Here is a 27,682-nt window from a genome sequence, read left to right as displayed (position 1 = left end):
CCCCATAATCCCCAGGTGGGGGCAGTTAGGGCCGACTGGCACTCATCAAGGTACCTGTACCCCATTCAGCTGCTCGCTGAGACCAGGGCTGGATGGAGGGCTGCTCAGAAGGCAGGCTGGTGTCCCCACTGGGAGCCGCCATGGTACACCCAGTTGAACCCCTAGTTCTCTAAAACCCAGAGCTCCCCAGCAGCTCAGGTTGTACACACCTGCCTGACAACAACTGCTGAGCTGTGGGGTTTGAGTGATTATAATTTCAAGTAACAGAGTCCCAGGGAGCATCTGTTCTTAGACTTTTCAGGCTGTTTTTGTTGGAAGGCTTTTAGTGGCTCCGTATCTTCCAGACCACTGTCCCCTTACAGACCCACAGAGATGGGTCCCCAAGCAGTAATTGTTTATAACCCATTAAATTCTGTAAGAGCGACTACAAATTTTATTCCTGCAAAAATCCCCCCAAAGATTTCTAACCTAGGCCTATAAACACTCAATCAGTGAGGAATTTTTTTTACTTATACTCTCAGGGAACAGAATACAGGTAGTCTTATGTTGTGAGTGGATGTGTTTTTATTTGTAGCTGTTCGTTTCCCTGTTTTTCTTTTCCTTGATGGGCCTGCTCTCTTCATATCTGACTCCACAGGTATGTCAGACCCTCTCCCACACTGGACAGGGTGGCGAGCCCCTGCCCCCAGGGCACTTGAAACCATGGATCCCCATTTCTCCGCAGACCTCCTAAGTTAGGTCTCTTGAGCAGGGGAGGTGTGGTACCTTTGGGGCAAAAGCTTTCTCAGGAGAGAAAACCCCAGGCCATGGGCCTGCCCTGTGGGGTCTCCCTTCAGACCCTGCACCCTGAGGGTCTGCGCAGGGCCCCAGGTAGACAGCCCCTCCTTGCCCACTGTCACCTTTGAGTTCTGTTCTTCTGTGGGTCACAGGCCATTGGCTCCCTGAGGGCTCTGGACATCTGTGCGGAGATCTTGGGGTGTCTGCAGAGGAGGAGGATTTCCTGGCTGCTGGTCTTTCAGCTGACGGAGGCGGGTGAGAGATCCGGAGGCTGCCAGCCATGTCTGTGCTGGCTCCTAGCCCTCTGGCGGGAGCAGGTCAGACCGCAGCCGACTCCTTAGTCCTTCTCTTCAGAACCAACTTTCAAATGGTTACACAGGAGCCCTCCTTGGGGCTCACTTTAAAAACTCATTTTTGCAACTTTATGTGCTTGGTTAAGTATACAGACTCATTTAATAATTTAGTGGAGCCCTGACGATTTCAGGGACCCAGCCCCCACCCCCTAGTCTGTGGCATGAGGTTGCCACCCCTGGGTCAGCAGGCACACAACTCGTGGAGACCCTGACACTATGGAAGGGCCCCGCACTGCTGACAAGCCCCTTGGTTTTACAGATGTCCCCCTGGGGCGCACCCTCCTTGGCCTGGCCCCCGACCACCAGGTCAGGCTGCTGCCGGTCGCCTTCTACAGGTAACCCTCAGGGCCTGGAGGTCAGGGGAGGAACAGCAGGGGTCCTTCAAGACGGAGAGCCTGTGCCCCTGCTGCCTGCCACCAGCCCCAGTCAGACGTGTGAGGTCAGGTCACTTGACACCTGTGTCTGCCTTCAGCCTCCTTCCCTACTTTGACGAGGATGCCCTCCTCAAAGAAGATGCCTTCCTGCACGTTGCTCTCAACATGTACCTGAAGCTTGTTGGCCTCTTTGTGGCTGGGGAGACCAGTGCAGTCTGGACTGTGGCCCATGGTGGGGAGCTCCCAACTCAGGCAGGTGCAGGGCCAGGCCCCATCTTCAGACAGGCTGGGGTGACGCTCCTGGCACAGTTCACAGCTCTGGGCACCCTGACCTTGGCACTGCCCATCTTCTTTCTAGGGTGACCCCATAAGCCTGATAACAAATGCCCGTCTGTTTCTGCTGCAACTGATACCTCGGTGCCCAGAAAGGAGCTTCTTGCACGTGGCAGAGGTAACGCCCAGGTGCTCACCGAGGTGGCTATGTTTAGGTCCATGTCACTGTGTGACATGAGGATGCTGGACGCCTTGGGGAAAGCCGGCATCCAGCATCCAGGCCCAGGAGGGATGGGGGCAGAATGGGCCCAGCATGTGGGCTTTGTTGCAGCTGCTGGCTGTGAGTGGAGATTGTGACCCGGAAGTGAGTGCCGCCCTCCTGAGCAGGCGGCAGGCTGTGCTGGACCCCGATCTCTCCCAGGAGCCCCAACTCTTCTGACCTGACCTGCACAGGGCACTGCCCAGCTCCTCGGAAGTGGGTTACAAATCTCAATTGCTTTAGTGGGTAAAGAGGAATCAGTTCTCTAAAATCTGCATCTGGCCCAAGTCACTCTGGTTATAGGAGAAGAAACTGCTGGTCCCAGAGCAGAGGCCACAAGATCCTGCGAGCCGCAGACTGAACCATCGCCGCCCAGCACGCAGAGTGGGGGCGCATCAGGGCACCACTCTGCGCACAGGCCTGAACCAGTCACCACCTGTGCTCAGGGCAGCCAGGCCCTCAGGTGGGCTCAGCCTTCACCACCTGCCCTGCTGCGGGCCTGGGTGGGGCCTCCGGGGCCTGGTCTGGGGTCTGCGTCAGCGGGTGCACCATGGACATGTGCACGTTGAGGTTGTGTGCCTTCTCAAACCGCCGGCCACATTGGTCACAGGCAAAGTCCAGCTCTGTCTCAGCCTTGTGCTTGGTCATGTGGTACTTCAGGGATGCCCGCTGCCGGCACTGGAACCCGCAGACCTCACACCTATGGGATGGGGCCAGTGAGCCAGGGCCAGGGTGCTGCCAGCGGGAGGGCCACCACCCCCCACTTACTGCAGAGGCTTGGCTCCCGAATGGCGCATCTGGTGGACCAGGAGGTGCTTCCGCTGCTTGAAGGTCTGTCCACATTCATCGCAGATGTAGTTCCGCACCTCTGGGGACCAGACAGGGAGTGACCCACAGGCCCTGACACTGTCCCTTTGGTGCTCAAGCACCTGACTCACAGGTGACACAGCTCTGACCCACTTGGCTGCAGCATGTTTCCCTAAACCTCCTATTTTCTGGAGCACCAATTCTTAGAGGGAGCCCAATCGGTGCAGTTTCACAGATGACTGATTACAGCTACTGCTACTCTAGGGACTGTCCCCATGCTGGGCCCACCACAGGGGTACCCACTGTGGCAGTCAGTCTTAAAAGAGCCTTTCAACAAAACTTGAACATCACACCCCCAGCCATGCACCTGGAGCAACACCACATGCTTCTCTCCTACATCACTGCGCATCTACCAATACGTGACACAGCCGCACAGGCAGGCTCCTGCATGACTAGGAGCAATCGTCCTGACAGTGTGAGGTCTAGACTGTTCTGTGCTGAAAATAAAAACTGCTCATGATCACGACGACTGTGGTCCGACTGAGTTACAATGGCTTGACCCGACACCAGGGAATTACTGTGTCAGGAGTAACAGACAAGAACACTCAAAGCATGAAATGGTGTGAAACTGAGAGACTGTGAGCCAGCCATTAAGTGGGCAAATCGGAGTGAAGAAGTCAATCATTTGTACAAAGGTCAACAGAGGAAAAATATCGTTTAGGATGGACTATCTGGACATGGGGGTGGAGGGTCGGGAGAGCTGCCTTCTGGGCAGAACCAGCAATCACGAACATAGGCACACATGAGTCCAAGGTCGTGGACGCGTGTTCAGAGAGAAGGGGTAGTAACATCACACACTGATGGCGGTGAGCACTGGGGCGCCACCTTCCCTGTGCTTTTCCCACCAGCTGCTACCATAAATTTGGGTCAGTTTTATAATCTGAAAAGCACATATCATTTTCTTCCAGTAATGATGTAAATGGAGAAGAAAATGGCGACCCATTCCAGTACTCTTGCCTGCAGAATCCCACGGACAAAGGAGCCTGGTGGGCTATAGTCCATGGGGTTGCAAAGAGTCAGACACAACTGAGTGGCTAACACACTGCTGCTGCTGCTGCTGTAAGTCGCTTCAGTCGCATCCGACTCTGTGCGACCCCACAGACGGCAGCCCACCAGGCTCTGCTGTCCCTGGGATCCTCCAGGCAAGAACACTGGAGTGGGTTGCCATTTCCTTCTCCAACGCATTAAAGCAAAAAGTGAAAGTGAAGTCGCTCAGTCATGCCCAACTCTTAGGGACCCCATGGACTGCAGCCTACCAGGCTCCTTCATCCATGGGATTTTCCAGGCAAGAGTACTGGAGTGGGTTGCCATTGCCTTTTCCGAACTAACACACATGATGATGTTAAAACAGACCACAATAAACTCACAGGACAGCACCAGGGTTTCTTCTGTGTCAGTTCCCTGGAGCCCCATCTGCAGGGGAGGGGACACACCTGTGTGGATGAGCTTGACGTGGCGCTGCAGGTAGCGGTCGATCATGAACACCTTATTGCAGCCGGGGTGTGGGCAGGGCCTCTCCCGGACCTCTTCATGGTGCTCCTTGACATGCTTCTGTGGGAGGGACCAGGGGCATGAGTACCCCAGCCTGGCCAACACCCTGGACCAGCGTGCGTGCCTCCTCCCAGCGGAGGCACAGACCCAACCAGGCCCTGTCAGCAGAGCTGGGGGTGCACTCTCCTGGGAGGCCCCTCACCTTCATGCCGTCGGCCCCGCGGTACACAGCTGTGCAGCCCTGGTGCGGACACTTGTAGATGGTGGGCAGTTCCTCCCTGCAATGCAGAGCACACGTGGAGCCACGGCCCCCACAGGCTGCGCAACCCCCGCTCCAGCCCCTCACCTCTCACACCGTGGCTTGCCCTTCCAGCCCGGCTTAGGCCCAGGTTTCTTTCGGATTTTTGGTTCTTCTGACTTCTTGGCTTCCTTGCTTTCACTCTTCCTACCAGACACCCTGGAGGAAAAGACAACACTGGTCAGTAATGTTTCTGATCTTTTGCATACACAGTGTTCATTTTTCTTTAAACACTGAGGTGGTTTCCTCAGATCTCCAGAGCTAACCTCCAGTCCCCATACTGACCACCTGGCTTTCACACTGACACTTGCCCACCAGAACTAGAAAGACTGTGGGGAGGTGGAGTCCCTGCTCTGCCAGGAGTGGGCCTTCAGGGCCAAGTGTTACTCCCTGTCATCAACACCAAAAACACAACTTTGGAGATACCAGGGAAAATACTGCAGTGGGGAAAGCTAGAAAGAAGACCCAGATCCACTCTCCTAGAACCTGCCTGGAGACCCTCAGCAACCAGGGGGAGCTCTACACCTGCTGCTGTCCCCCCACCGCAGACCCTAGGCAGTGGGGACCTTGTCCTCCAAGCATGGGGTTGTGCACCTCAGCCAGTCTCACAGGGCCCTGAGGACCAGGCCAGACAGAGCAGCTTCCCCCTTGGTATCCTTCAAAGTTTTAAAAAGACATGCACACCTCTTCTTAGATCCAGGAATGTAAGGAAATCTGTCAGGAACAGAAGGCAACTTCTAGGGCCATAAAGACAAGGCACTGCTGATACAATCCTCGATGGTCACAACTGAAAGCTTTTCCTCGAGTATCAGGAGCAAGACAGAGATGCCCACTTTCACCAGTTCTCGACACAGTACTGAAAGTCCTAGCCAGAGCCATTAGGCAAAGAAAAAGAAAAGGCATCTAAATTAACAGGAAAGAAAATTACCTCTATTCACGATGCCATGATGTTCTATGTAGAAAACCTTAAAGAACCTACACAGAAAAATTGAGCAAAGTTGCAGGGTGGAAAAATCAACACATTAGAACCCAGTCCTGTTCCTACACACTTGAAATGAATAGTCAAAAAAAGGTAATTAACTATTCATTTTTAATAGCATCAAAAGAAATAAGATACTTAGGAGTAAACTTAAAAAATTAAAGACTGGTACATAAAACTATGAAAACGCTGTGAAAATTAAGACCTGAGCAAGTAGAAACACATGTTCATGAACTGGAAAACTTAAAAGTGTGAAGATGGCAATAATCCCCCAAAGCAGTCTATACATTCAATCCCTATGAAAATTCTGTTTTTTCACAAAGTAGAAAAAAAATCCTAAGTTTCACATGGAACTTCAAAGGACACTGAACAGCCACACAAGTTTGAAAGACAACAAAGCTGAAGGATTCACACTTTCTGATTCCAAAATTTACTACAAAGCTACGGTAATCAAAGCAGCATGGTACTGGCATAAAGACAGACATACATACCAAGGAACTGAGAGACCAGAAATAAACCCCTGCAAGTACAATCAACTGACTTGACAAAGGTGCCAAGACCACTCACTAGGGAAAGGACAGTCTGTTCAACAGAAGGTGCTGGGACAATCACATATCCACATGCAAAAGAGTGGGGCTTAATCTACACCTCACACCATACACAGAAATAACTCAAATGGATCCAAGACCTAAATCTAAGTGAAAACTGAAACTCTTATGGGTAAATCTTCCATGACCTTAGACTTGGTAATGGTTTCTCCTGAATATGACACCAAAAGCACAGTAAACTAAAAAAGTAAAAATAGGAACACTGGACTTCAAGACAGTGAAAAAAGGGGAAAATATATTCTATAGTTCAGTGGCAAAAAAACCAAACAACTTAGTTAAAACACAGGCAAAGAACTTGGATGGACATTTCCCCAAGATGATACAAACATGAAAAGCTACTCAACAACACTATCACTAGGGAAATGCAAATCAAAATGACAATGATATACTACTTAACATCCACTAGCAGGACCTAAAATAACAAGGTCTGGTAAGGATGTGTAGAAATCAGAACCCCTGTACATCGGCAGCAGGAAATGTAGAATGTGCAGCTGCTGTAGAAAACTATGGCAGTTCCTCAGAAAGTTAAAAGTACCGTAGGACCTAAAGAATCAAAAACAGGTCTCAAACAGATAACTGTTACACCACCCTTTCTAGCACTATTGACAGCAGCCAAAATGTGGTCCCTCCGTACCATGGCCGTGCTGCATGGCAACCCGACCAGGGATCAAACCCATGTCCCCAGCAGTGGAAATGTGGCGCCCTAGCCATCAGACCACCAGGGAAGTCCCTTTAATAGGATCTTATAGAAAGGAATCAAACTGACAGGTCACAACATGGATGAATCTCAAAAACCCTATTCTGAGTGAAAGAAGCCAGTAGGAAAGCGACACAGAGTCCCCAGAATGGATACCTACACTAGGAGGGGGCAGGGCCTGAGGGGCAGACAGGGGAGTCACTGCTTCATGAGGATGCATTTGGGATGGTGAGTCTGGAAACAGTGCTGACAATTGCACAACATTGTAAAAGTTCTGAAACGGGAGTGAACTGTACGCTTAGAAAATGGTAAAACAGTAACCTTTGTTGTGTATTAATTTACCACAAATAGAAACATGAACAGTTGTTTTTCTCTTCAAACAGTATATTAACAAGAACCTTTTCAACAACTGCACAGGCTGCTCCTCCCCTTCTTTGCCTATGATTATTCTCTGCCACCCGGCCACGGTCCTGGCCTCCACCCTCTGCTGCTGTGCAGCTCAGGCACCTAGTGAGAGCTGAGCCGTGCCCAGTGCTCGCACCACATCACACGCTCCTTGAGAGCAGGAGCAGCCTCCAGGTCTCCCAGTGCGTCCCTGAAGGACAAGGGGCTGGGGTCCCTGCAGGCGTGGGAAGATGGCGCTCGCAGGCCCAACTTGGGGCTGCTGGTGCTTTTCTTTCCCATGGCCGCTCAGGCTCCTGTGGGAGCCCTGGCAGCTGGTGTCCCCTTCTGTCTGCGTGGCTGAGGACCTCGGCAGGCACATCTGCTGCAAGGTCACATGGACCCAGGCCCTATTCTAGGACGTCAGCAGGCGTTCGTGTTGTGGTGCTGGAGGCACCAAGAGGCCATCAGGAAGGAGCCCAGAGCTCCAGCCTCCCACAGGTACAACTTCCACTAAAATGTTCCATCTGACCACAGCCTCTGAACACTTTGCAGCTTCCCTGGTGGTTCAGACGGTAAAGCGTCTGCCTGCTATGTGGGAGACCTGGATTCAATCCCTGGGTTGGGAAGATGCCCTGGAGAAGGAAATGGCAACCCACCCCAGTACTCTTGCCTGGAAAATCCCACGGATGGAGGAGCCTGGCAGGCTGCAGTCCATGGGGTTGCAAAGAGTCGGACACAACCAAGCGACTCCACTTTCTTTCTTTCTGAACACATAGCTGGTGTGTCCCGTCCTACTGCAGTGTCTGTGTGCCCTCCCAGAAACCCAGGGAAGGGGGCCGCCTGCGTGCCATCTCCACCTGGAGCAGGGCAGGGCCTCTCCCTCTCCTAACCCCATGCCAGTGGCCCTAGGACTCCTGGCAGCAGGACATAAGAGGGGCCCATGGAGATCAGGGTGGAGCAAGGGCTCCTGCTGCAGCAGACCTGGCCCCTCCATCTTGGCCCTCCTGACGCCCCTCTGGCCAGCAGCGTCTGTCCACTCAGGCCCGCTCAAGGGCCGTGACCCAGTCCCACATCCCAAGTGGGAACTCCCGAGCCACCGCCTCTCTTGTCTCCACCCACAAAGGAAAAAGGAAGTTGTGCCTGCTTCTCCATTTTGTTTTGCACTTTCCTGGCTGATGGTGTGGTTTCATTCTATGCCAAAGGCCCAAGCTGGGCATCTACTAACTGGAGGTGTTTGGGTGTTCCTGGGCCCAGGGTGACACAGTGATAACCAGCCTCCTCTGCCAGGACCCACAGAGCAAGAACACAAAACCCTGTGGGAGGTGCGCTGCCTCAACAAGGGATCAGGGCCAGAGGTAGACCCGAGAGCAACGGCAGGGCCAGGTGGCCATGTCGCCAAGGCCCTGGGCACAGAGGGCAAAAGGCGAGCAGGGGGACCAGAGGCCACCAGAGCAGACACGGGTGGGTGGATGGAGCACATTCACAGGGCTGTGCTAGGCCAGGTCCCTGCGCTGAACTGGGAAAGTCCTCCTGGGTCACCCAGAAGCCACCCTTTGTTGGGCTGGTGAGGTCAGGCCATTCGAGAAGCAGAGTGTGTGCTGACCAAGGCAGACAGGGGCAAGCCACCGTCCGGTCCCCGCTGCCCCCAGGGCAGGTGCAGGTCTCCAGGTCACCCACTGGACACCCCCAAACCCCGGGGAGCTCATGGCACCACCATCCTCTTACTTCTTTCCTGGGTACGGCTCAAAGGACTCATCCGAGGACTGGGTGTTCTGCTTCTTGTCATTTTCATCTTCACTCAGGAAATCTCTAGGAAAGAAGAGAACCTTCAGCAATGCTCTGGAGCAGGTGATGGAAGCAGTGAAACTTCCTGTCTAATACCATGTGGATCCCCACACTACATGTTTTACTTCTCAGAAGGCCTAAAATCCCCAATCCTCTAGTACCATCTCCTAACACAAAGGGCAAACCAGGGTCACAGGCTGAGGATCCCCGGTAAGCCATGCCTCTCATCACAACAGGACCCCAAACTCAGAAAGAGTCAGCCTACGGGGCCCCAGGCAGAGGTGAAGACCCTCACAAGAGGTGGCTTCGCAGGAAGCAGGCTTTTAGAATGTCACCTCACTCCCGTAACTATAAACACCTGCCCAAATGACAGGCCAGCTGTCAGTGATTTCAAAGGGTAACAAAGACCTGAAAAAGATCTGCACGTCTATAATCTCTACCCCAAAACGTGAGTCACGATGTAAGCTCTGCTAGTCCGCACACAGCCTGGCTGGCATGCCTCAGCTGCCCCTACAGGCTGCCACCCTCCCCACGGAGAAAGGCCCAAGGATGGCTGGTGGCTGTAGGATAGCCACAGCCTCCTGACCCAGGGTGGGGGTGGATTTCTGGCACCCACTGGTTCTCCTCCAACACCTGGGTCATCTGTCACTGGCACCAAAAATCACGCTGTCATTCTACTTGTTTGGACAAAGTGCATCTGTGGTCTAGCCACAGTGTACAAGGCAGGGTGGAAAGGTCAGCTGGTGTGCAGCCTCCACCCTGAGAGATTTGGTCTTGGCGACCGGGAAGGGGGTGTCCCCAGGAGCAGACAGGTATCCTGCCTGCCTCTAGAAGGTCTGTCCTCCACTCCACAACACAAACACCATGATAAACAGCCAGAGGCTGGCTTCTGTTCTAGTAAAATCTGGGGTTGGCATAAAACTCAGCCTTGGAGGCCGAGATGAGCCAGCAGCCAGAGGACCATCTGAACAGAGTGATGTCCACACCTGGCTGGGCCCCCGTGCAGCTCTATCAGGTCTGAAGTGCCCCCAATCAAAAACAGAAGCCTGTTAAGCACCCCCTACCACTCCCCTCCTCCCAACAGAGAAAGTGGGAGGCCAGTGAGAGCCAGGCCGCAGCCCCTGGGATGGTGGCGTTGGATTGCCAAGGAGGAATGTTAGACTATGTAAACCCACTCTTCTCTCACCCCTCAGAAAGGTCACTGAACTCGTCTTTTACCCGATCATCCGAGGTTGGAGATGGAACCTGCTTCTCACCCAATTGCCCTGGGAAACAAAGAACAAGACTCTAGTCACCTGTCACCCCAGGGGAACTGCACGGTAGTGCTCCCCACAGGCATGACGGGGCGCCTAGGGTTCCCATGCTTCCAAATCCACTCACCTCCTGGCCCCCTCAACAAGGCCTGCATAGCCAAGCCCACCACACCACCCCCATGTCCTGCCAGCAGTAGCAACAGCAGCAAACTCAGCCCTGCCTCAGAGGTTCAGATCCAGTCGCTCTCGGATGTTTCAGAACATTGAAAAAGATCACTGGTATCCAAGTACTGCAGGCACATGGCTCAAAACTCCAAGCAGTTCTAAGAACAGTGAAGCCCTCCAGCATGAGCACTGCCTCACTCTGAACCATCCAGTGGCAAACATCACTCGCAGGAGCAGCCTGGCACCCACATGGAAGCTGAGAGACGTGGGTAGGAAGCCGGCCCAGCCCTCCTAATACCACGTTGGTGAACAGCTGCACCCAACACACAGGGCCACGGGATCAGGCCCCACAGGGCACTGACAGGCCCAGGGAGTGACCTGTATTGGCTCGGGACAACCCCTGACCCCAGCTGCCTTCGTGCCCCACAAAGGCCCGGGCTCTTCCTCCCTCCGTGCCCTGGCCCCAAGCAGGCTTGGAGGAAGCCTGGATGGCAGGCGAGCATGCCTTAAAGGAAGGCGCTCAAACGGGGTCTTCAGCCCCTCTCTGCTGTCAGACGCACATGAGGCAGTACCAGGGCTGCCCTGGCCACTACGCTGGCCCCTCTGCGCATACCACTGCTACCACCACAACAGCCACTTCCTGTCAAGGGCCCTACCTGGCTCAGGACCAGGAATACTGGTCAAATAGCCCAGAGGAGCCACCTACCTGGGGCCCCACTTCGGGGGAGGCTTGGCTGAGACGGGGGGCCCGGCCCCGGCCCCACTGGGTCACCATCTGAAGGAAGCCGGCTTGTGTCGAGGCTGGGGAGTGTCTCGGTTTCAGCCCCCGCCGCAGCTGCTCTGCCTTGGGAGCTCTGAGGGGCAGCCCCGGTGGGGTTGAACCCCCGATGCTGGGGGAGTCGCGGGGCTGAATCCTTGTCCCACGTCCACTTGACACCCAAAGCGCTGTCCAGCAAGAGGGCCCCACAGCTGGAGTCGGCGTCCATGGTGTAGTCATGGCCCTGGTCGCAGCCCCACATGGCCCGGATGACACCACAGTACTCGGAGGACAGCGTCCTCTGGAGGCTAGGTAGGGCCCCACAGCTGGCCGCGTGTCTGTGCACCCACCCCACCAAGCCACGCAGGCCCTGGGGGCTCGAAGCAATCAGGTCCACTGAGGAGAGGCAGAGAGACGCCAGCCCATGGCCAGTCAGCAACTGAGTCCCCCCACTTCCCGCCCACCCTGCACCCCACCCTGGGGGCGCACTCACCCACACACGCTCCCTCCTCCGGCCCCATCCGTGGCTGGACACCGACCCTGCAAAGGAGCAGGGCTGCTCACCAAGAGCAAGCATGGGGCCCAGTGGCCACTGTGTGTGCCGCCTGAGCCTTTTCCTCCGAGGCCACCCACCAGGCTCTCCCCGCCCTGTGCTCTCCAGTCAGTCTCCCCACACACCCAGCCACTGGTGCTCATGAGTGTCTGCCTCACCAGCACCCGGGCTGCCCTGTGCCCATGCAGCCCTGTTCACAGGGTCTCCTGCACACCCCCAGCAAAGGAGGGAAGGGGCACCTACTTTGCACAAGGCTTCCGGCGGCCTGTCGGGGGAACATTGACTCGCTGCAGGAAAGATGTGAGGAGGCCGTGGCACTGGTAGAACTGGGCATGGCAGTTCTTGCAGACAAACTGGGACAGAGCTGGGTCCTGGTGGACAGCCACACCCAGGAGGCGCTGGAAATCCCGGATGAAAACACGGTCCCCAGGGGGTGGCCTTTCTGAGCTCTCCCCAGGTGCCCTGCCGGAGATGCTGCGGAGACTCCGGGAGGAGAACTTCCCATGACAAAGGCGACAGTGCCCCATGGCCAGGGCCCGGGCTGTTCCTGGGCAAGCACAGGAAACAGGAAGTCAGGCAAGCAGAACACAGCTCCCAGGTGAGGTGAGATCCACACTCCACCAGCCCCTGCCCCAGCTCCTGGAGTGGGACCTCCCCAGATATGTCCCTTAAATACAAGTCCAGGTCTGGGCCAGAGGCAGGGCTCTGGACCCAGGGTCCCAGATGAACATATAGTCTTTTGGAAGAATGGCCAGTGGAGGGTCTTCTGAGTGGAAAATCCTTTCAAAGAACTCTAAATGCCTCCAAAACAAAGCCAGTATTGCTCTAATACTAAAACCAGACAAGGACACAACAATAAAATAAAATAATATTTATTTTTAATAAACATAGATGTACAAGCCTTCAACAAAATAACAGCAAACTGAATTCAACACTTAATTTAAAAGATCCTGCACAATGATCAGCTGGAAAGTATTCCAGGGAGGCAAGGATGGCTCAGCCTTCCCAAATCAATTCATGTGACACACATTAACAAAATAAAAATCATACTCCTCTAAATAAATGGAGAAAAAGTAATGGACAAAATTCAATATCCATTCATGATAAAAACCTCAATAAACTGTATACAGATAGAAAATACCACCACATAATAAGAGCCATACATGACAAGCCCCAGGCTAACATCATACTCAATGGTAAAGAGCTAAAAGCTTTCTTCTAAGATCAGGAACAAAACAAGGATTCCCACTCTCACCATTTTTATTCAACACAGTACTGGACATTCTGACCAAAGCAATTAGGCAAGAAAAATAAAAACCACTCAAATCATACAGACAGAAGCAACACCATCTGTTTGTGTATTAATATTACATATAGAAAATTCTGTAAGACTCCATGAGAAAAACTGTTAGAATAAGCAAATTCAGTTATAGAATACAAAATCAATATACAAACATAAGTTGATTTCCACATACTAATAACAAACTATTAGAAATTAAGAAAATAATCAGATTTACAATAGTATCAAAAAAAAAATACCTATGAATAAATATAACCAAAGAGATGAAAGACCTGTACACTGACACCTGTAAGACACTGACAAAAAAAACTGAAACCACAAATAAGTAGTCCATGACCATGGGTTGGAATAATTAATTGACATCAAATAATAAGACAATTGACATTAATTAACAAGACACTGTTAAAATGTCTACACTCCCCAAAGTCATCTACAAATTCAAAACAACCCCTATCAAAATCTCATTGGTATTTTTCACAAAAATAGAACAATCTTAAAATGTATATGAAACCAATAAAGACCCTGAACAGCCAAAGCAATTCTGTGAAAGAAGCACTAAGTTGAAGGCATCATGCTTCCTGATTTCAAACTATACTACAAAGCTACAATAATTAACACAGTACAGTACTGGCATAAACAGAGGCACATAAAGGGACTTTACTGATGGTCCAGCGGCTAAGACTCCACGTTCCCATTATAAGGGGCCAAGATTCAATCCCTGGTCAGGGAACTTGCCACAACTAAAGATCCCACATACTGCAACAAAGATCAAAGATCCTGCATGCCACAACTAAGACCCAACACAGCTAAATAAATATGTTTAGTTAAAAAAAAATTGACAATACAGAAATAAATTCATATATATATATATATATATATAGCCAATTAATCTACAACAAATAAGCCAAGATACAATGGGGGAAAGAACAGTCTCTTCAACAAATGGTGTTGAGAAAACTGGACAGCCATATGCAAAAGAATAAAACTAGACCATCTTATACCATACTCAACTCAAAATGGATTAAAGACTTGAAAGACCATAAAACTCCTTTCATCTAACAAAACATAATGGTTAGGTCCCTGACATCTGTCTTACAGATGATTTTTTGGATTGACACCAAAAGCAAATGCAACAAAGGCAAAAATAAATAAATGGGACTATGTTAAACTAAAAAGTTTCTGCACAGCAAAGAAAATCATCAACAAAATGAAAAGGCAACCTACTGAATAGGAAAAAATATTCACTAGTTATGTATCACATAGAGGGTTAATAACCAAACTATGTAAAGAGCTCATACAACTCAATAACAAAAATAATCTGATTTTTTAAATGAGCAAAGGCTCTGAAGAGACCTCTTTCTAAAGAAGGCGTGCAGATAACCAACAGGTGTATGAAAAGGTGGTCAACGTTACTTCACGAGGGAAATGCAAATCAAAACCACAATGAGGGAAAAAAAAAAGTCCCACGAGACATTTACCTTCCACCTATCAGAATGGCCATCATCAAAGAGACCAGTAATTACAAGTGTTGGTGAGGATGTGCAGAAAAGGGAACCCTTGTACACTGTTAGTGCGAATGTAACTTGGTGCAGCCACTATGGAAAACAGTACAGAGGTTCCTCAAAAAATTAAAAATAAAACTACTATACCGTCCAGCAATGCCACTGCTCGGTATTTATCCTAAGGAAATGAAAACTAACTTGAAAAGGTACATGCAGCCTTGGAAGGGGCATAGTTGGTTGATGTTCTACCAACATCTCTAGAAGGGTGCTTGCCATGTAATCTTTGTGCACTTTGTGGGGAAAGGGGGCCACTTTTCTGTAATTATGTCTCAGTTTACAATGAAAACTTGAGTTTCAAAGGTAAAATAAACATGATAATCATGTCAAAAAAAAAAAAAAGGAAAAGGTACATGCATGCACCCCTATATACACTGCAGCATTATGATACCCAAGGTATGGAAACACCCAAAGTGTCTATCAATATATGAATGTATAAACAAAGTGGTATACTCAATGGAATATTTACTCAGCTATTAAAAAACAAGAAAATTCTGCCATTTCCAATGACAAAGATGCACATTATCAGCATTATGCTAACTGAAATCAGTCAGATGGAGTAGGATAAATACCACATGATGTTACTAACATGTGGAATCTTCAAAAAGAGAAAATCATGAACTAATAATTACAGAAAAAATATTGTTGGTTGAAAGAAGGGGAGTGAGGTCCTGAGTGAAATGCGGTGTGCAGTGATCAAAAGGTGCAAACTTCCAGTTATAAACCACGTCCTGGAGACGTTGTCTACTGTATGGTAACTACTATAGTTACTACAATATAATACTTTTCTGTATATCTGAAAATTGCTAAGAGCTCTTAAAAGTTGATCCTAAAAGTTCTTATCACAAGAGAAAAAGACTGCTAACTTCGAGTGGTGATGGATGTTAGTATACCTGAAACCAACATCACGTTATGTGCCAACTATACATCAAATTTTTTTCTCAAAAAAATAAGTTTGAGTATATAAATGCCTCCACAGCTATGGAACCGTCATAAACTGAGCTGGACACTTCATTCCTCTTCACACCACTCCCCTGAGACCAGAAGCGAAGGAGTCGCGTCCACATACTGCTTTCCCGGGGGGTCTCTACTCCTGACTGCAGGAGTAGACGATGCCCCTGCCTCTCTGCCCCGGGATTATAGGAGAGCAGCTTGAAGTCTTTTCTGAGGGGGCAAAAGCATGACACTAAAACCAAGTGCATATTAACCCCCATACAGTCCGTCCCAGGCACTCCTATGCTTAATCCTTAGTTCTGTTTAGCAAAAAGGAAGCTGAGGCCCTGAGAGATTCAGCCATTATCCGAAAAGCACAGGGCAAAACCACGACTGAAACCAGGCCTGCCCGACAGACAGCAAGACTCGAGCATTAAACTACTTCGCGAGCTCTGAGGGGAGCTGACGGGTCAGCTGTGTTGCGAAAGAGCACCCCGCGCAGCCGCGGCGTCCCGAGGAGGCCGCCTCACCTCTCCCAGCGGGGAGGCCTAGTCCGCTTTCTGACCCACCTGGGCCGGGGGGTCCCGCGGGGTCCCGGTGGCCACCGGGGGCACTCTACGGTCACAGGGGCCCCACCCGCCGCCCCTCGCGACCCGACGGCCGGACCCACCTGCCTCGTCCGCGCCGTCCTGGCCCGTGTCCCCGCAGGGCCGCGCCGGGCCCCAGCCCAGCCGCGCCGCCACCACAGCAGCCGCCTCGGCCACGTCGGGCCCGCTGCGGGCGGGGCGGCCCCGGGCCCGGCCTCCGCCACAACTGCCGCGGCCCGAGCTCCCGCGCTGCCGGGACGCCGCGGGCGACAGGAAGCGCCCGAGCCGGTCCCGCTTCATAGCCTTGGAGACGGCTTAAGCTCGGCCCCAGCGCTCCGCCCCGTCCGACCCGGCTCGGCCCAACTCGGCCCCACCCGGCTCCGTCCGGCCCGGCTCCGCCCCACTCGGCTCCGCCCGGCCCGGCTCGGTCCCACTCGGCCCCGCTCGGCTAGCTAGTAGGACGTCCGGAGCCTCTCGTCCGCTAGGCGGACTGTGCTCGTTCGTTTCCGTTCCACTCCGCCGATCGGCTTCGCTGGACTTACTCGAAGGGGGGGCGAGGCGATGAGGGAGGGGCGGGGCGAGGGAGGGAGAAGGAGGGTGAAGAGACCTGGATGGGGCGGGCTGACCAGCGGAGGGGAGGGCGAGGAGAGCGTAAAGGGAGGAGCAGAGTGAGGAGGGGAGGGGCGCAGTGAGGAGGGGAGGGGCGCAGTGAGGAGGGGAGGGGCGCAGTGAGGAGGGGAGGGGCGCAGTGAGGAGGGGAGGGGCGCAGTGAGGAGGGGAGGGGCGCAGTGAGGGCAGAGCAGCACGGCCTGAGGGTAAGGGACGCGGTCTACGCGATTGGCCTGTCACCAACGTGGAGTGCGGGCAGCAGTAGTTGCACTTACACGCTTTTGGCTACAGCCTAAGGAGGTTATTTGAGAGCTCCGTCACCCCCACCTCTACCCCTTCGGCCCCAGGAGCAAAGGGCGCAGCGCGCAGCGCGCCGGCGGGGAGGGGCTGCCGGAAGTGGGCCCTTGCTGGTACCGCCTTTTCCGATGGTCCTAGGCTCGGGCGGCACCTGGTCCTGCACACGTTGCGTTCCGGGTCCCGAGCCGGCCGCCCCGCCCCTCGGCCGCCGCCGCCATGGCCGCTGCGGCCGGGGACGGCTCTGTGAAGCCACTGCAATGCGCCATGAAGCTGGCCAACGGGGCCATCGAGCTGGACACGGGCAACCGGCCCCGGGTAAGGCGGGCGGAGCAGAGCGGGGCGGGGGCGGTCGCCGATCTGCGACCTGCCTGGTGGGCGTGGGCGAGGGCGGGGCCGCGGGCAGGGCACCTCCAGGCCTCTCTGAAGACTCCGGTGTGCCGGCTCCGGCTTAGGCCGTGACCTTGGACAGCTCCCGACATTTTTTTGTTTTTTTCCCCGTCTGTTTAGCAATTCGGTCGGAGCCGAGGCGTTTTTATTTGTGAAGGGACTCAGGAGGTTCCGTGAAGCAGCCCTCCAAAGTGTATCTGGCAGACAGTCCAGTGTGTTTGTGTAGTTTGGAGGCGGGCCCTGTAGATTTAGTCAGATTCCCAAAGAGGACGGTACGCAGAAGAGGTTAACTGCGGCTTTCCAGTCGCCTTCAGAGCTTGTTTAGTAGGAAGTGCCGGCGGGGGAGGGGTGCGGCTTGTTTCTGAGAATGGGTGTTAATTCTAAGGGTGGCAACCGCGTGGAAAAGCCGGCGGAGCCACTCTGGGCCGCCGAAGGGAAGAGGCGTTCAGGTCTTCCATCCGTTTCCTTTCCCAAGTCGGGATCCTAGGGCAGCAAATGCCCCCACAAGTCAGAAATCCTTCCCGGAACCCATTTTATCTTTATCTGAAGTGTAGACAAAGGTGAGTAACGAGAACTGGAATGCAACGAAACAAAAAACAAAGCTCCGTGCTATCATTCCAAATGCCCTGAGCTCTGTCAGGCAGCCCTGACCAGGAGGGTCACATGTTTGAAAGTGCCAGCATTCTAGTGGCATAGACTCCTGCGTGCCCGGGGAATTCTTACACTGGGGTTCAGGAAAGGGTTTTCCCAGACTGAGTCAGAAAGTGACCCTAAGATTTCTCAACACAGTCCCTGATTCACCTCCCAGGAAATATTTCTTTAAAGCCACTGAATGAATGGCCCCTGAGTTATACAGGAAAAGAACTTGTTGCATAGAGTGGAAACGGCAGCACCCGCCAGTGCTGCTTCCTTGACCCACTGAATGAGAACCTCCATTCCTTTCCGTGCTGAAGAGAAAGGAGTGACACCAGCTTCAAGTCTAGAAGAAAGGGTTATTCTCTGTGCCCCAGGCAAAGCAGGTACCAGCTAACCAGCTGGGATAATGCAAGTGTATCTCAGAGATAAGCAGGCACCATGGTTGCTGTTTTCAAAAGGGCACCAAGCAGGCATGATGGAATTATTTGCCTCTAATGGCATGGCCTATGTCATTTCTCTTCCCTGGGCTCAGGAGGCATATACAGAATACCTGAGGAGCATCCATTACATCTCCCAGGTGCTGCTGGAAGAAGTGGAGGCCACTAAAGGTACAGCTTCTCCTGTGCTGCCCAGACTGTGGACATCTTGGCCTTTAATGGGTCTCCGGGCCCCAGACCTGGGTGTGTCCCATGTCCTACCTGCCTGGTCATTAGCAGATGAACACCTGAACACTCAGCATGAGTGTGACATGGAGCAGGAAGGGACGGCTGCTGTGACTCAGGCGATGGAGATGGTTGGGGACATGACCACAGACTGACCACTGAACCCCAATCCTGGGAGGAGTGAATTGCACGATGGCTTGGCGCTGGGGGCAGCCCAGAGGCCCTGCAGTGAAGAGGGCGTCAGATACAAGGCCTTCTGGAGAGAGGGAGGTGCAGTTGGGGCAGGCAGGGCCTTGGGTAGGCCTGGGGCTGTTCTGGCATGAGGAGAAGCTCAATGGATGCTTTGTGAGCAGAGGCCAGCATGACAGCAGAGCCTCCAGGAGGTACCCACAGTGGGGACAGCAGTGGTGGGAGTGCCGGGAGGTGGGCAAGTGAAGGGCTTGGGGGATGTTCTCTAAAGATCTGCCTCAGCAGACTTTCTCAGGGGACAGTGAGGTGCGGGGGTGGGTTGGGAGCCAGCGAGCAGGAGGTGGCAGGAGCTGAGGCCTCCATCATGGGCATGGTCTGCTCCAGGTGTGTGGCACCCTGGCATGGTCAGGGGGAGGTGGCTGTCCCCACAGTGAGCACTGCCCTGGGGAGCTCAGCAGAGCTTTGTGCATAGGAGTAGGGCACAGTGGGAGAGGCCCTGAGGGGATGTCCCAGAGGAAAGACTATGAGGGGTCAGGGACCCTTGGAGAAGGGTAGCACATGAGTGGATGAGTAGAAATCTGGCAGCTGAACTAGGGTATAGTGAGGGGCTGGCCCTGAAGGCAGTAGGAGGTGGGTCAGGAGCTGGGGCTGGTGGGGTCCATGGGAGGCTGTCAGATGGCAGCCCCTCCAGCCTGAGTTTGCTGACAGGAGCGATTCCAGAGGAGGGAGTGCAGAGCAGAGAACAGATGCCCCCGGGGTGCATGGGATGCAGGGTGGAGGGCTGGAGATGGACAAGGAAATGATTTCTGTGAAACAGCCACACTGTCTGCAGGGCCCGCCTGGAGGAGGGGCCGTAAGTACGTGTGAAACTGTCCGTGGGGAGAAAAGGCCAGGTTAGTTAGAGAAAAGGCTCTGGTGGTCCAGGCAGAAGGACAGGATAGCCACATAGAGGGCAGGTGGTCCGAGATGAGGAGGGGGGTGCCTTTGTTTGTATCTCAGCGAGAATCTGACCAGTGACAGAGGGGATGGTAACCATCTTTTTTGTCACTTGCTCCCCAGAAGCTGGGGAAACTGTGACCTCTGATACCTCAAAGATGCTGAAGCTGGCCGAGCAGTGTCTGGAGAGGGCCCAGTCAACAGCTGCCAAGCTTGGTGGGTGTCCAGCAGAAAGCTTTCTTGGGTCATCCACTTCCACCCCTCCAGCTCAGTCTGCCTCTCCTTTGTGGAATGTGGGGCCCCTATTCGGATCCTTGACTGTGCGTGTCTTACAGGGAAAACATGCCTGAGGCCAGCCATGCCTGTGGCTGCGCCCGTGCCCTCCCCTGCTAGTCGACACCGCCGGGTATACTCAGATGAGGGAGGGAAGCTCTCTCCGTTCCTGCCACCTGAGATCTTCCAGAAGCTTCAGGTCGTGGAGTCACAAAGCTCTAAGAAGTAAGATGGGACAGCACGGCCTGTGGGCTGAGCCTGGGTTTGGAGGCACAGTGAGATAACTGTGGTGGCTTTAGTCAAAAAGAACCCTAGAATGGAAATAACCTGGTGCCTAGCAGAAGCAAATGCAAATTGTCTCTGGAGAAAAGCACCTTCAGCTTCCATGAAATGAGTGGTACGTAGTCAAAGACAACCATGCACAAAAAGAAGTTTGAGCAGTAGCAGAAGCACAGCTGAAAACTCTTCAGATAGAGTTATGGGACACGGATTATAACACAGTCATGCTCTCTATAGTCAGAGAAATAAAAAGAAAGTTTTAAAATACCTTTAGGGAACAAGAAACTGTAAAACCTGACCCTTGTTTCTAATAGAGGTCAAATAAGAACCAAGTCGGAGAAGGCAATGGCACCCCACTCCAGTACTCTTGCTTGGAGAACCCCAAGGATGGAGGAGCCTGGTAGGCTGCAGTCCATTGGGTCGCTAAGAGTCAGACACGACTGAGCGACTTCAGTTTCACTTTTCACTTTCATGCGTTGGAGAAGGAAATGGCAACCCACTCCAGTGTTCTTGCCTGGAGAATCCCAGGGACAGAGGAGCCTCGTGGGCTGCTGTCTATGGGGTCGCACAGAGTCGGACACGACTGACGTGATTTAGCAGCAGCAGCAAGAACCAAGTAGTAATAAGAAATACTGAATTTTTTAAAAAACTAATCAAAAACAATGGAAACAAATTATATTCTCCTGTAAAAATACACACGTGGACCCAAAAAGAAGTGTACAAGTTTGTGACAGCAGAGTGGACATAGCTGAAGAGAATTAGAGAACTAAATAAAAGGTTAAAGGTTTTCCTGAACGGCTCACACACACAAAAAGAAAAGATGAAAAAGACATGGAAGGTCTATCCAGAAACAGATGACAAAGAAAATGTAAGAGGAGCATTATTTGAAGAGAGAAAGACAATTTTCTTTCTAGAGCTGATGAAAGACCCCAAGACACAAATGCCAGAACCCCAGCAGGGTAGGCAAGGGGATGGGCTCCTCCTGCTGCAGGTTCTGAGCCACTGCTCACTTTGTCTCTGCATGTGCTGCTCTGGGGCAGGGCCAGGCACCGACTCCCATCCCAGGACAGTCTTGTGCCCCACAGCCTACCTCCTCCCACCCATGAAAGCAGGAAGATATTAGACTGAAACTTTGGATGGTGAGAGGGCTGTCAGTGGCTGTTACAGAGTACTGTGACCTCCCTTTCGTGGGCTGCAAACTAGCTATTTAGCCCACATGGTGCCTTCAGAGAGTTTCATGCTATTCAGAAACTCAAATGACTGAGTTGCTTAAAGGTCTGGAGTCCAGGCAGTAGGGCCATATTTCAGGGGGCAGGTGTCTCCTATCCACCCCAGACATCCTCTTTCCTTTACATTCCTGCTGGCCCCCATTACCACCTCCTCACTTTAGGGCCTCAGGGGAGGGTCAGGAGGGGTCCTCAGATGACTGGAGGGTTTGCGGGCTTCCTGGAGCCTGGCCAGCAACTTGTCAACATTTCAGGGAGCTGACACCCCTGGAAGAGGCCTCCCTGCAGAATCAGAAGCTGAAGGCTGCCTATGAGGCCCGGATGGCCCGGCTGGACCCCAGCCAGGCCATGCAGAAGACATCCCTGGTGAGTGGGGCCCAGGACCATGTGGAGTGGGGGTGCCAGGGGGGCAGGCCTTATTCCCTCTTCCTGTCCTAGACCCTGTCCCTGCAGCGCCAGATGATGGAGAACCTGGTGATCGCTAAGGCCCGGGAGGACACAGTATCCTTTCCATCCAGCCTTGGGGTCCAGAGGCTTAAGCTGAGGGAGGAGAGGTGCCAGAGCCCAGCATCCTTGTTGGGGGGGCAGGGAGCAGTGGTTCCTGCCCAGCCTGCTTCCTCTTGCCTCTTGGGCTTTGCACAGGCCGCCCTGCCCCTCCCAGCACCCACAGACTCCTCTCCACCCCTCTCAGGTCAACTAGGACTTGCCTTCTTCCACCCACCCCGCCGGCCCGTGTCCAGCAGGGCTCAGGGACGCCAGGGGTCCATACATGCCACTCAGAAAGGGCCTTAACTCTGCTGCCCCAGCTGCAGAGGAAGATGGAAGAGCGCCGGCTGCGGCTCCAGGAGGCCGCCAACAAGTGCGTCCCTGCCTTGGGTCCCAGGACTTCGGGGGGTGGGGGAGCAGGTGGGGGCTCCCACGCCTGCCTGTCCAGCCCTGAGGTCCTCAGACCTGTCCTTCCTTCCAGGAGGTTCTGCAGCCAGGTTGCCCTGACCCCCGAGGAGCGGGAGCAGCGGGCCCTCTATGCTGCCATCCTGGAGTACGAGCAAGACCATGTGAGTGCTGGGCAGGGCGGGCTGGGAAGGTCTAGTCCCCGGGATGCAGCCTTGGTGAGGGAGGAGGGGCTTCCGGGGGCTCTCTCCCAAGGGCTCCTGTCCTGCAGGACTGGCCAAAGCACTGGAAGGCCAAGCTCAAGAGGAGCCCAGGGGACCTGTCCCTGGTGACCAGCCTGGTCTCCCACCTGCTCAGGTATCAGGCCTCATCTCCCTCCAGCAGGCTGCAGGCTGCTGGCAGAGGAAAGGATTAAGTGGGAAGGAGGGGGAGGTCTGGGGTGACTGCAGGGGCAGTAGGCCCCTGATGGCCTTTCACAGGCCTTCTGCCTTCTTAGGGGGCGGGACATTTGCCCACAAGGTTTATCCATCAGTCCCTTCTCTGAAACACCTCACAGTAGGGCAACATGACCAGTGGGTGAGGGGGTTGGGCAGGATTTGTAGCCCCCACCCCAGAGCCTGGTGAGGAGGCTGCAGCCGCCAGCCCTACGGGACTGCCCTCTACACTGCTTCTACCCCACTCACAGCGTTCCCGACCACCCCATCTCCCAGCTCCTGAAGAAGCTCCAGTGCGCGGTGTACCGGGCGCTGTACCCCATCGTGAGCAAGGGCGCCGCCCCCGGCTGCTGTTCCCTGCCCCCTGACGCCGATGGGCTGCTGGCTCCTGGAAGCCGGAGGCTCCGGCCTTCTCAGAGCCTCTACTGCATGCCTTCCCCGCTGGAGCCCAGCCCGGCCCCAAGGCCCTCGGACGGCCCATGCGCCAGCCCACCCCGCCCCGGCAGCCCCGCAGGGCCTCCCTCACCCCAGCTGCTGGGCAAGGACAGCTCCTTCGAGGATCTAGAACAGTTCTTGGCTCCTCCTGAGAGGAGGGGCCGGGGCCCTGGAGAGCGGCCTGAGCTCCAGACCCCAGGGGTGAGGAAGGAGCCTATGCTGGAGCAGCTGAAGGGCACCGTGCAGGACATACACGACGCCATCGGTGAGGCCCCAAGACGGGCGCTTGGGCGGCTGCATGTGACCCTGTGACCCCAGGGATGAGGGCTCACCAGGCCGCAGGGTTTCAAGGGGAGGGGAGGCAGGGCCAGGCAGAGCGCCCTCCCAAGGAGCCCAGAAGCAACCTGCGGCGAGGCCCACCCCGAGGAGGCTGTCTCTGCGGGGCGAGGCTGGAGGTCCCCGCTGAGCCGGCTCTGCTCCCGGCAGACAGGCTGCTCTCGCTCACCCTCCTGGCTTTTGAAGGCCTAAACACGGCCGCCTCCAAGGACCGCTGCCTGGCCTGCATCGAGGAGCCGTTCTTCTCCCCACTGTGGCCCCTGCTGCTGGCCGTCTACAGGTGGGCCCCCGACCCTGAGGTCCACCTGGGTGCTTCCCTCGGCGGGCGCCTTCCCTTCACAGCCTCAGGTGTTTCTGGTTCGCAGGCGGTGCCACGCCCACCGTCCAGGATTCTGGGCGTGGCCGGCTCCCCCAGCAGGGTCTCTGTCTGCCCCGGGGCCGGGGTCTTCGCCGCTGAACCTGGCCCCTCTCCACCCCAGGAGCGTTCACCGCCTGCGGGAGGCGGCCTTGAGCCGGAGCATGGAGCTGTACAGGAATGCGCCCCCGGCGGCCGTCGGTGTCCCCACCAGGCTCCTCCCGCAGGACCCCGAGGCCGCGGGAGCGGGCCCCTACCCCTACTGCGCCGCAGCCCAGGAGCTGGGGCTGCTGGTTCTGGAGAGCTGCCCCCAGAAGAAACTGGAGTGCATTGGTGAGGGGGCGGTTTGGGAAGGGAGAGCAGTGTCCCGTCCCACGGGGCACCTTGAGTCTGCACCTCTGAGCCACAGCCTGGTCCCGTCTGGTTGGGAGGAGTCCCTTGGGACAGAAGCGGTCCTGCCCTGCCCAGTCCTGCACGGGGTGGGGGTGCGGTGGTGCCCCGGGCCGGTTTGGGACGCCGTCCCCACCCCCTCACCCGAAGCCTTGCTTCTGCGCCATAGTTCGGGCCCTGCGAATCATCTGCTCCTGTGCGGAAGATTACTACCGGGCTCGGGAGACTGCGCTGCAGCCTGGCATCGCCGCTATGTGAGTCCCAGAAGGATGCCATTGTGAGGTGGGGGGGGGGCGCGGGGGGGGGCGGCGCGCTGGGCCTGTCTGTGAATGCCTTCAGAGGCTCAGGGAAGCAGAAACGCTTCACCCTGCCCCGGCACTGGGCGCTTGGGGTTCCGTCTTGCTTCTCCTTAAGGACAGGATGGCCCTTTCCCACCAAAGACCCCTGGCTCCAGCCCTGCAGACGGCAGGGCCCTGACCCTCTGTATTCCAGTGGCATTCTTGAAGCCTGTGCCTCCCCTCTGTCTCACTCTGTCTCACACTTGGGGAAGCCTCCTTAGTCTCTGCCCATACTCTGGAGGCAGGTAGGGGCCTTCCCCACCGTGTCCTGCCTTAACTCACCTGGGCCAGCCTAGAGCTGGCAGTCTCCTGCCCTGGTACTGGTGAACCCTCCCTGCCAGGGCTCTGCCTCCTGCTACACTGTGCCAGAGACCAGGGTTGCCCTGAAGGCACCTGTGCTTGCACCCGAGTGGGCAGGTTGTGGCACCTACCTGTGCAGAGGCCTGGGGTTGCTTTCACCATTTTACCATCTGGCCTCCAAAAAAGTTGTTGCAGGTGAAAGGGTCCCAGAACTAAAAGTATTCAGAGTGCCAGTCCCCACATAAGCTCCTTCAGGATTTCTGAGGAGCCAGAGAGGTGGTGAGTGTCTGTGCAGGTGTGTGGCTCCCAGGGAAGTGGGAACAGAAGTCCCTGGCCTGTGCCTTCATGCTTCTGGCAGAGACCACTGACCCGTGGGGCCTTCACTGGGGTTTTGACCATCCCCCAGGGACTCCCTCACTGAGAAGCGTCCTGCATCAGATCTGGGATACCAGACATGGCAAATGAGTGATCCTGATCCCAGGAGTGAATAGGGTGCCTGGGAACATGGGCCTCCCACTCCAGCCGCCTGTCCTTGGGCTCGGGCAAGTGCACAGGAATGAGGAACGGTTCCTCCCTGGTCCAGCCCTGGGCTCTGCAGCACAGGGTCCCCATTCAGGATGGCCTCAGTGCTCCCAGATTGTCTGTCATGCTGATCCAAGCCCTCCCCCTATCCCATGCGTCCAGTGGGTGGGAGGAGCACAGTGAGCAGCCAGCAAGCTCAAGGCTGCTCCAAGAACTGAGCTGGAGCTTCAGGCTTTTGGGGACTCAGCAGGCCCCCCTACCCAGGTCCCTGGAGCCTCCTGGCTGGATGTGTGTCTCCCCAACAGTGGTGCTGATGACTTGCTGCCCATCCTGTCCTTTGTGGCGCTGAAAAGTGGCCTCCCTCAGTTGGTGTCGGAGTGTGCAGCCCTGGAGGAGTTCATCCATGAGAGGTGGGGTCCTCGAGCCCGTCCCTGCCCCACCCTCAGCATGTGGCCCAGAAGCGACCCCGACAGCCTCTGTGGGACCTCAGCACTGAGGTTCTGCCCTGCAGCCCCTCCAGTGACAGGTGCCGGTGTCGCCTCCACGCAGGTACCTGATTGGAGAGGAGGGCTACTGCCTGACATCCCTGCAGAGCGCCCTGAGCTACGTGGAGCTGCTGCCCCGGCGGGCCCTGGGCAAGTAGTGGAGGACCAGCCGGCCAAGGACTGGCCAGGAGGCACTTGCGCGGGGCAGCAGGCCAGCCGTGGAGGAGCTCTTGCCCCAGCCTGACTTCGGCCCCAGGGCTCAGGGAGGCCCCTCTGCTCCTGGTAGGATGAACATCTGGCAGCTTGGGCCGCTGACAGCTAGCACAAGGACTGAGGGGGCTGTGGGCCTGGCCGAGGGCAGCTCTTCTCCCCTACATTCCCGTGACGTTCGGAGCCCCCTGAGCCAGGTTGTTGTCTGAATCGAGAAGAGAGCTGATCACCCCCACAGAGGCCCGAGGCCCAGGTGGGTTCAGACCATGCTGTTTATTTATTGGACACTGACCACTCTGTCCTGGAGGCCCAAGTGTCCCCAGGGCATCTACCCATGTCTGGGACCTCTGAGCCACACTTCACCCTTGGTGGTAGGGATGGAAATCCTGAGACCCCCACCAATCCCCATCCCCCACTCAGCCCCTTTGGGGTCGGTGCGAAGCCTGGGTCAGCACCTGTCTGTAGCCCACCACCTGCCCACAAACTGTTACAGGCCCCTGGGCAGCCACTGACCCAACTGGAAATAAAAAGGTGACTGGCATCTCCCTCCACGTGGCTCATTTGCTCCCCATCCCACTGGCCAGCCCAAGGCCTGGACAGTACAGCCACTCCTGGCTGACTGGCAGGAACCAGACAGTCCCAGAGAGCCCAGGGGGCCATTGCCAAACTCACCCTGCCTCCCAACCCTCTGCCCAGGGATGGGCTCTTGCAGGGGCCACTCACTGTAGCATTAGACACACTCTGTGGGGCCTAGCGGGTTGGTAGGGTCAGAGGTCATCACTGGGCAGGATCTAAGCCTGGAGCACTTATTCTGAAGAGTTCTCTGGAGTCAGCTTTGCTCTCCAGGTGGGCAGCACACCCAGGGGCCCCTGGAGAACACAAGACAGGTGGCCTGGCCGCAGCCCCAGACAGCATCTGCCAGGGAAGGAGGTGGGTGGTTCGCCCTACCACGGCAGAGGCCCATCATGGGAGGAGTGGGCAGGTCCCTAGGAAAGGCTCAGTTGGACTTGACTGTGCATCCTGTGTGCACATTATCCCAGGGCTCTGCAGGAGACCATGAGGAAAGTGAGGCACGAGGAGGTGACTGCCTCCTCCAGGCCACACCTCCCAGAGCAGAGCTGGCTTTGAGCCCAGCAGGTTGACTCCAGAGGCCAGAGGGTATCACTGGACATAACCTGAAGGGCAGGCACAGGCCCAGTGCACTGGGGCAGCTGCCTGTCTCGGGAGCCTTTGTGAGCAG

The 27,682-nt window shown here is 55.1% G+C and overlaps 3 protein-coding genes across 3 annotated transcripts in view; 2 read left to right on the top strand and 1 right to left on the bottom strand.

The window, feature by feature from the left end:
* Nucleotides 1-2,467, top strand: part of FANCA (FA complementation group A) — a 36,935-nt gene extending 34,468 nt beyond the window's left edge. The window contains exons 38-43 of the mRNA XM_068992980.1: nucleotides 575-637; nucleotides 930-1,032; nucleotides 1,390-1,465; nucleotides 1,603-1,756; nucleotides 1,863-1,955; nucleotides 2,109-2,467. Of these exons, the coding sequence (XP_068849081.1) occupies nucleotides 575-637; nucleotides 930-1,032; nucleotides 1,390-1,465; nucleotides 1,603-1,756; nucleotides 1,863-1,955; nucleotides 2,109-2,216 (597 nt within the window). The 3' untranslated portion in view covers nucleotides 2,217-2,467. The remainder of the gene's footprint in view (nucleotides 1-574; nucleotides 638-929; nucleotides 1,033-1,389; nucleotides 1,466-1,602; nucleotides 1,757-1,862; nucleotides 1,956-2,108) is intronic.
* ZNF276 (zinc finger protein 276) lies at nucleotides 15-16,552 on the bottom strand. The gene is made up of 11 exons (XM_068992981.1): nucleotides 16,336-16,552; nucleotides 12,117-12,420; nucleotides 11,814-11,860; nucleotides 11,270-11,716; nucleotides 10,332-10,410; nucleotides 9,086-9,169; nucleotides 4,741-4,851; nucleotides 4,597-4,672; nucleotides 4,337-4,454; nucleotides 2,805-2,904; nucleotides 15-2,736 (listed from the first exon to the last, which is right to left on the bottom strand). The coding sequence occupies exons 1-11, from the start codon at nucleotides 16,550-16,552 to the stop codon at nucleotides 2,496-2,498; spliced, it is 1,824 nt and encodes a 607-aa protein (XP_068849082.1). The 3' UTR covers nucleotides 15-2,495.
* An 821-nt stretch (nucleotides 16,553-17,373) lies between these two features.
* VPS9D1 (VPS9 domain containing 1) lies at nucleotides 17,374-26,838 on the top strand. The gene is made up of 15 exons (XM_068992571.1): nucleotides 17,374-17,473; nucleotides 18,714-18,789; nucleotides 20,092-20,184; nucleotides 20,304-20,466; nucleotides 22,001-22,112; nucleotides 22,185-22,247; nucleotides 22,553-22,605; nucleotides 22,714-22,801; nucleotides 22,909-22,994; nucleotides 23,323-23,771; nucleotides 23,993-24,122; nucleotides 24,322-24,530; nucleotides 24,757-24,841; nucleotides 26,053-26,157; nucleotides 26,297-26,838. The coding sequence occupies exons 1-15, from the start codon at nucleotides 17,375-17,377 to the stop codon at nucleotides 26,388-26,390; spliced, it is 1,905 nt and encodes a 634-aa protein (XP_068848672.1). The 5' UTR covers nucleotide 17,374; the 3' UTR covers nucleotides 26,391-26,838.
* Nucleotides 26,839-27,682: the final 844 nt, after the last annotated feature.

Source organism: Capricornis sumatraensis, chromosome 20 (genome assembly GCF_032405125.1).
Source record: "Capricornis sumatraensis isolate serow.1 chromosome 20, serow.2, whole genome shotgun sequence".
In the NCBI taxonomy this organism is placed as follows: domain Eukaryota; kingdom Metazoa; phylum Chordata; class Mammalia; order Artiodactyla; family Bovidae; genus Capricornis; species Capricornis sumatraensis.
The sequence above is the reverse complement of the archived record's forward strand: the minus strand, read 5'-3'. Positions and strand labels throughout refer to the sequence as shown.

What these genes read in the sequence shown, in the direction of transcription:
- ZNF276 (XM_068992981.1), bottom strand. Translation starts at nt 16,552, where the DNA reads ATGAAGCGGGACCGGCTCGGGCGCTTCCTGTCGCCCGCGGCGTCCCGG. An exon ending in CCCCCGAAGTGGGGCCCCAG is followed by an intron (nt 10,411 to 11,269) that starts GTAGGTGGCTCC and finishes TTTGTTTCCCAG; the next exon opens with GGCAATTGGGTGAGAAGCAG. An exon ending in CGTCAAGCTCATCCACACAG is followed by an intron (nt 2,905 to 4,336) that starts GTGTGTCCCCTC and finishes TCTGGTCCCCAG; the next exon opens with AGGTGCGGAACTACATCTGC.
- VPS9D1 (XM_068992571.1), top strand. Translation starts at nt 17,375, where the DNA reads ATGGCCGCTGCGGCCGGGGACGGCTCTGTGAAGCCACTGCAATGCGCC. An exon ending in CCATGCAGAAGACATCCCTG is followed by an intron (nt 22,113 to 22,184) that starts GTGAGTGGGGCC and finishes TTCCTGTCCTAG; the next exon opens with ACCCTGTCCCTGCAGCGCCA. An exon ending in CTCCAGGAGGCCGCCAACAA is followed by an intron (nt 22,606 to 22,713) that starts GTGCGTCCCTGC and finishes CCTTCCTTCCAG; the next exon opens with GAGGTTCTGCAGCCAGGTTG.